The sequence below is a fragment of the Momordica charantia genome (genome assembly GCF_013281855.1).
Source record: "Momordica charantia cultivar OHB3-1 chromosome 11 unlocalized genomic scaffold, Mcharantia_2.0 BLBB01000011.1, whole genome shotgun sequence".
Classification (NCBI taxonomy): domain Eukaryota; kingdom Viridiplantae; phylum Streptophyta; class Magnoliopsida; order Cucurbitales; family Cucurbitaceae; genus Momordica; species Momordica charantia.
Genome location: NW_028275159.1, coordinates 17,016,111 through 17,023,443, shown reverse-complemented (window position 1 = coordinate 17,023,443; position 7,333 = coordinate 17,016,111). Strand labels below are relative to the sequence as shown.

Sequence of the window (7,333 nt, the reverse complement as noted above, 5' to 3'; positions counted from 1 at the left end):
AGCCCGCGAATGGGGGAGAGCATCTTCACTCGCACCCACGTTGTTGTCATCTTTCTATTTTCAATTTTCTAACCTTTTTAAAACAAAAAACTAAAAATGGTTACCAAAGTTTTAGTTTTTTTATTTTAAACAAAATGCGGTTATCAAACATTTTTTATTTTTGTTTTTAAAAACAAAAGACGGGAAAAACCAAAAGTTTTTTTTTTTTCTGTTTCTATTTTTGTGTTACGAGACAATAAATGTCAAAATGGAAGAACCTCAAACCTCTTGGCAAGGAGCTAACCTGTCTTTTACCATTACATTTATGTTAGCAATTTTTTTAATTAATGGAGAAACTAACCAAATTGAGTAGAAAAGAAAAATTAAAACACTTATTCTGAGGCTTCTAGAATCACTTTTTTTTTTCTTTTTGAACGAGGTTCTTAAACCACTTAAATCTAAGAACATGTTTACCTACCAAGAATCGAAATGAGAATTAATCGGAATAAAAATCAATCAGAATCAAATCAATTAGAATGAGAATGTTATTCATTTGATGCTGTGTACCAAAAATTTTTTGGAATCGAAATCAGGCGATGTTTACTAAAACTGTCTAGAATCGGAATTGGAATCAGATATATCACAATTACTAGTATATCATTTTTTTCTTTTTAGCTAAAGCTAATTTTTTAATTATAATAATAATATTTTGAAATTTATTTTATTACTATATTATTAATTGTAAATATATTTTTACCATAGCAATTTAATTAATATTAATATTAATAAATAATAAATAATTAAAATAAAATTACATCTACTAAAATAATATTTTATTAGAATCGTCATAATTTAATATAAAATTTTAGTAAATTTTATTATAATAATATTTAATAATAATGTTATTAAATTTTATTATTATAATAATTAAATTAAAATATTAAATATTAAATATAAATTTATAATATTTTATAATAAAATCACATCAATTAATAAAGATGATATAAATTTTTACTAGAAGAAAGAATATTAGTAATATAAATGAAAAAGAAATAAAAAAGGCAAAATACTTAAATAAAAAGTTACGAGTCTCATTAATCACGAGGGAGAAAAAAGGTAAAAGTAGAAAAGTAACCAATAATTGTGTGGGGCTCACGGAATAAGGAATAACAAATGAGAATTGGATTGATGAGAGGTAGTGGAAGAATTCGAATTGCCCCTTTAAGGGAATGAAAATGAAAGAAATGGGTGGATCCCACCATTTAATTCATATTCTTACACTTTGATAAACACGATCAAAGAGAATATTTTATTCTCATTCTTCCATTTCTATTCACTAACATGACCTAAGGTCAATTGAAGAATTACGTGGCTGATTAGGTTGACCATTCCGCCGTGCAAGTGTTGACACATAACACAGGGTGAAAAAAAACAATTTGAAAAAAAAAAGAGAGAAAAAGGAAAAGGAGGATTTTCAAACGGGCGCTTCACAGCTAAAAATAAAAAATAAAAAGAAAGAGAGGGAAATCCAGTATTCAAACAATCACGCGCGCAAATTATAAATTGCTCACGTGGCTGCTTGTGAGCGTGAGTTTTAGCTTTATATACTCAGGCGCGTGGTTCTCCTTTTATGGCTGTTGGTAAGCTTTTTATTTTTTGCCCCATCTCCTAACCCTTCTTTCATCTTCTTCTACCCTGTAACGTCCCGCGTTACTCAGGTTAGCTTGCCTCGAGTTCCGGAAAATTTTATAACAAAATAGATTTTGTTTATTGATTTACTTATTTATTTCATTTTTTATTTTATTTGATTCATCAGTGATCTTTATTTAATTTAAGTGTGGCCTCTCGGCTTGTGTGTATTGTTACAGATTTAGTGGTGAGTTAGTAGCGTGTAGTATTTATTAAGTTATGGTTTAGTACGGATTCCGCTAAGTGACACTTGCTCTGGGCCATTGGACCAACTACGAAATTATATTGTTGATTTTGTTAACAAGGAGTGATTGGGTAAGTGGGCCTTAAACAAAAGAAACTAGCCCAAGTGAGTTATATGTTGCAAAACAAAAGAAAAAGGGGAATTAAAAAAAACAATCCTAGCCCATCTTGTTCTCCTTCCTCATCTTCTTCCACCTTTCCCTTTCATTTGAAGCCGCCAGCCCCCATCCGGATTTCTTTCTCCGACGAAGCAGCACCGACGACGGCCCCCTCAGTCGGACAGCAGCAGGCGCGGGCGTCGGCAGCAGCAAGTGCGGCGTCGGGCAGCAGCTGGCGCGGGCGTCAGGCAGCAGCAGCGCGGCGTTGGGCAGCGGCAGACGGCGGCAGCGTGCGACGGGCAGCGGCGGCGCGTGACGTTCGGGCAGCTGCAGGCGGCATCGATACACGTGAGGCTGTTTTCGCGGCGTCCCTTCTCCGATCCAACGAGCCTAACAACCTCGAATAGCTTAGATCCGTGAAACCCGGTAACTCTTCTTTGACCCACATTTGTTCGAAGTTAGATTTGGATTACCCACGTCCAAACGAAATCGATTTGGAATACCCACACCTAAGCAAAGTTGTTTTGTAGTAACGGACATCAAAACGAAGCCGTTGGAGGTCGTTTTGGGCACTTTTCGCTGCTGCAAAAACGTGGACAGCAGTGTTTTGGTGGTGTTCGGCGATTATCTTCATCCGTTCGAAGCCCGATTTACGCTACCCACACCTTTGCAAGCTAGATCTAATTTACCCACACCTACAAGAAGTCGTTTTGCGGTAATGAGCCCTTTGAACCCTCGTAGAGTCGTTTTCAAAGGCTGAACAGTACATTTAAATTGCTGTATTTTTCTGTTTTTGGTGCTTAGGTGTGAGATCGACGCAAACTTAAAGACGTGGTTGTGTAAGTAGCACCAGGGGGCGAGTGCGTGCGTTATTTAGCGTTAACGGAATGGTTTTGATGCTGTTTTTCTTGTTAAAATAATTTAATTGAGCATGTAGGGATTGTTAGTTTTGATTGTTGCTGTCTTTCTATTATTGAACACTTTTGAGGAAACATGCTTCCTGTTCTTATTGTTGTAGGTGGCTAGTAGGTTCTGAATGGTTGTAGTTAGAAGTAACTGGCTCATGACGTTTTGCAAATGTGATGTAAATGAATTGCTCGCGTTGTTAAACTGATAATTTAGTTTATATTGTTCTGGTTGTGAGTTGTGGATGTATTTTGTTTATTACGAGGAAAAGCATGCTTGTAAACGGTGCAGTGATTTAGAATATGGGAAATTTACCTGTAGGTGGTCATGGGAGGGTTAGTGAAGTGGTAAGGGGTGAAGGGTAAAGGGACGGGTTGATAGTCCGTTAACTATGGGTTCTGACCTGAAAATGCATATAAATCGCTTGGAGGTTCAAAGCCTTGAGCAGTGGCCTTGGGAATAAATGACAAGGCCGAACGTCAAATTTCTGTAAACGAGTATTGGGGTCTTGGGGATAAATGTCAAGGACCAATACGCTGGGAAGTATACCTTGGGGATAAACGGCAAGGACCGGTGCACAGTTCAGGCCTTGGGAATAAATGGCAAGGCCGAACGTCAAGTTTCTGTAGTGGAGTATTGAAGCCTTGGGGATAAATGTCAAGGGTCAATGCGACTCGAGGAGTTAGGCTTGAGGGATTACAGTAAAGTGGTGCTTGCGAAGTACTGGTGCTAGGCCTTGGGAATAAATGGCAAGGTCGAACATCAAGTACTGTAAAAGGAGGGGGTGCGGTAACTTGGGAATAAATGTCAAGAGCCGTCATGCCTCGAGAAGTTAAGCGGGGGGTAGCACAGGGAGGGTGTAGAGGAAGGTTTAGTACTATGAGACAAGGGCTAGTGAATTATGGGTTGTAGTCTTGGTAGTTCCGACGCATGGTTGTTGTATGTAAATGTCAAATTATTGTTCGCTATCTCTCGCTGCCTATTTAATTGCTTTGCTATCGTTTTATTCTATATGCCGTGACTGTGAGCATGATTTTTGTGCTAGTTAGGAAGTGCTACTTACAGAGTACCTTACGTACTCACCCCCCTTTTTACCCTTATATGTTTTCAGGTGTGAACAGGGTCGACCGCGGTGATGACGTGGAGAGGGCTTGACCGAGGAGGGATCACTAGCCTAGTTAGTGAGGATAGAGGGAAGGGTCGTTGGGTACGAGTAGCATTGAGATTTATGTTATTGCTAGGTGTGGACCAATGAGGAAATTTTGTATTCTTTAGAACTACTTTATTTGTTATGGATGATGCTGGTAAATGCGTCACTGTTGTCATTGGAGTTTAGGTGTACGTTTGTTTTATTTATTTAAGAATTTTTGCCACTGAGGCGGATATGAGATGTTGTTGCTTTTAAATTGCCCACGGAGGGCGAAGTCCTGACAGTTTATGACATTTATATTTCTGATAGAACGTATGAGAGTCGAAGCTTTATTTCATTTAAATTATTTCCCAGGGAGTTGTTTATCTCGTGTTTAGAGCTAAGGTTTGCCAGGTGAATTATTTAGTGTTGCCTAGGATGTTATATAAAAACCTGGGGCGTCACAGTTGGTATCAGAGCCGAAACGTTCCTGTAGACTGAGTTAGAAACTAGCATACGTAGGAGTAGTGATCTCGGTCGACCTCCTCGTCATCACTAGGTACGCTTCATGCTTGTCCTTGAGAGCTTATACATTTTCCATGATTTACTGTGGTGGACGTTTTACTATTAGGGGAGTTTCGACTGCCACTTTTCCTATTAGTCTATGCGTGGAGTATCGTGCTAACGTCTTATCGAAATTTTGTGCCGTTCTTCCAGACAATGCCTCCCCGTCGTAGTATGGATTGCGAGCTGACGCCGACCCCGCTCCCGGAGGTGAGAACGGAGCGGATCCACCGCCCCCTCCTGCTGGGAATCAGGCAGGAGTAGTCTCTCCATTTTCTCCAGCAGCAGCTTGAGAGCGGGCATATCCTCCAGTTCCCCCAGCAGTTCCTCAGGTGAACCCCCAATTGGTGTTGTTTGTGGAGGCTTTGCAAGCAGTGATCAATAACGCCGCAGGGGTGGGCGAGGTTCAAGAACTTGTTGTACGACTACTACTATCCGGAGACTGTGAAAGACATGAAGAAGGCAGAATTCCTGCATCTAGTCCAAGGAACTTTATCGGTGGCACAGTATGAAAGGAAGTTCACGGAACTCTCCCCTTTCGCTCTAGAGTTGATTCCCACTGAGGCATTAAAGATCAAGAGGTTTGTTAAAGGCTTGCGCAAGGGAATCAGAGGCCCGGTGGACCTCCAGCGACCCACCACCTATGCTGAAGCGGTTAGGGGCGCCTTGGTTATGGATAAGGATGTTTTCAACAAGGCCTCACCCCTGCCAGAGGTCGGATCATCTTCAGGTGTGAAAAGGAAGTTTCCTTCGACTTATGCCGACCCGGTATTGAGAGCACCCCAGCGCCAGGCTCAACACCAGGGCATGCCGCCATTATGCCCCACCTGCCAGAAAAGACATACGGGGCAGTGCTGGACGGGAAGTAAGGGTTGTTCCAGGTGCGGAAGAGAGGGGCATTTTGCAAGGGAATGTCCCATGTCGGCTGCAAATACACAGAGGTTGGGTCAGAGGATTCCACCATCAGTTTCGACGCAGGGAAATAACCAAAGGGCTCGTGTCTTCGCACTTACTCGCAAGGAAGTGGCGGATGCCGAAACAGTGGTCACAAGTATTTCTTCTCATTTTTTTTGGCTTTGTGTGTGAGCGTATGTCCTTATCTTTGCATTGTGATCCAGGTACTGTTTTAGTCCATGATGTACCTGCGTATGTGTTGTTTGATTCGGGGTCGAGCCACACTTTCATCTCTTCTGCGTTTGTTCGTCAGGCAACCCTCGAATTAGAGCTGTTAGGGTTTTTGTTGTTGGTCTTTACACCATCAGGGTCGATTTTGATCGCTAGTCAAAAGGTGAGGGCAGGTGAGTTGTCTTTTGATAATCAAGGGCAAGACTGATCCAGCTGGACATGCAAGATTTTGACGTTATTTTGGGCATGGATTGGCTAGCTACCAACCAAGCCAACATTAATTGCTCGAGAAGAGAAGTCTCCTTCCAACTACCTTCGGGTCGGAACTTTACATTTAAAGGGGTTACGGGTAGAGTCCCAAGGACAGTATCAGCGTTGAAGGCAAGACGCCTGTTGCAGAATGGAGCTTGGGGATATTTGGCCAACGTCGTCGACATTAGTAAGACTCCACCTAGTACCGACTCCGTTCGCGTGGTCAGAGAGTTCCCAGATGTGTTCCCCAATGACCGTCCGGGGCTACCCCCTGTTCGTGAACTGGATTTTTGTATCGACTTACCACCCGGGATTGCTCCTATTTCAAAGGCACCGTACCGCATGGCTCCAGCGGAACTTAAGGAGCTTAAGGCTCGCTGGAAGAGCTCTTAGACAAAGGCTTCACTCGCTCGAGCGTGTCTCCTTGGGGTGCTCCCGTGCTGTTTGTGAAAAAGAAGGATGGATCTATGCGACTTTGTGTTGACTACCGGGATCTGAACAAGGTGACAATAAAAAATAGGTACCCCCTTCCTCGCATCGATGACCTCTTTGACCAACTAAAAGGAGCAAGGGTGTTCTCGAAGATAGACCTACGATCGGGGTCTTTGATGGCTAACTTGAAGTAATTCGGGCTAGGTTTTATTATTATAAGTCCAAATCCCAAATCCAAACCATTATTTGTGACCACTTCCCATTTTACAAGAATCACTCATTCCAACATTCACTATTCTTTAAAACTTTAGAGTTTGGAAATTGTTTAGAAGTCCTTGAGGATCGATACTTGGATACTCCGTCCATTTTATATTACTCTGACAGGTGTGCGCTTGCATCTATATAATTGTTACCACGCTTAGCGCGTGCGTTCAGCATAAACACCCAGTCAACTACCAAAGACGGTTAAGGGATTCACTGCGATTTGGGTAGTTGTAGATCGTTTAACCAAGTTTGCTCACTTTATTCTCGGCAAGGCCACGTATACAGTAGAAAAATGGGCGGAACTGTATTTACAGGAAATTGTCAGGCTACATGGTATACCGGTATCTATAGTGTCCGATCGAGACTCGCGTTTCACCTCGACTTTTTGGCAGAGTCTACACAAGTCCCTGAACACTAAGTTGGACTTTAGCACGGCGTTTCACCCCAAAACCGATGGTTAGACAGAGTGTGTGAACCAGGTTTTGAAGGACATGCTCAGAGCTTGCATGTTAGACTTTGGTGGTAGTTGGGACAAGTACCTCTACCTAATAGAGTTCGCTTATAATAACAGTTTCCAGGCCACGATTGGGATGGCCCCGTACGAGGCACTGTATGGGAAGGAGTGTCGGTCTCCGGTTAATTGGGACGAAGT

The 7,333-nt window shown here is 41.9% G+C and overlaps 1 protein-coding gene and 1 long non-coding RNA gene across 2 annotated transcripts; both read left to right on the top strand.

Moving 5' to 3' along the window:
- The first annotated feature begins 2,154 nt into the window (after positions 1–2,154).
- Positions 2,155–2,876, top strand: LOC148208220 (uncharacterized). Its single transcript, XR_015789084.1, has 3 exons — positions 2,155–2,435; positions 2,540–2,724; positions 2,814–2,876. It is a non-coding gene; the product is annotated as an uncharacterized LOC148208220 (long non-coding RNA).
- Positions 2,877–5,061: 2,185 nt separating this feature from the next.
- LOC111023247 (uncharacterized) lies at positions 5,062–6,378 on the top strand. The gene is made up of 3 exons (XM_022300634.2): positions 5,062–5,659; positions 5,727–5,906; positions 5,993–6,378. Exons 1-3 carry the CDS (start codon positions 5,062–5,064, stop codon positions 6,376–6,378), a joined length of 1,164 nt encoding a protein of 387 aa, XP_022156326.2.
- The last annotated feature ends 955 nt before the right edge of the window (positions 6,379–7,333 follow it).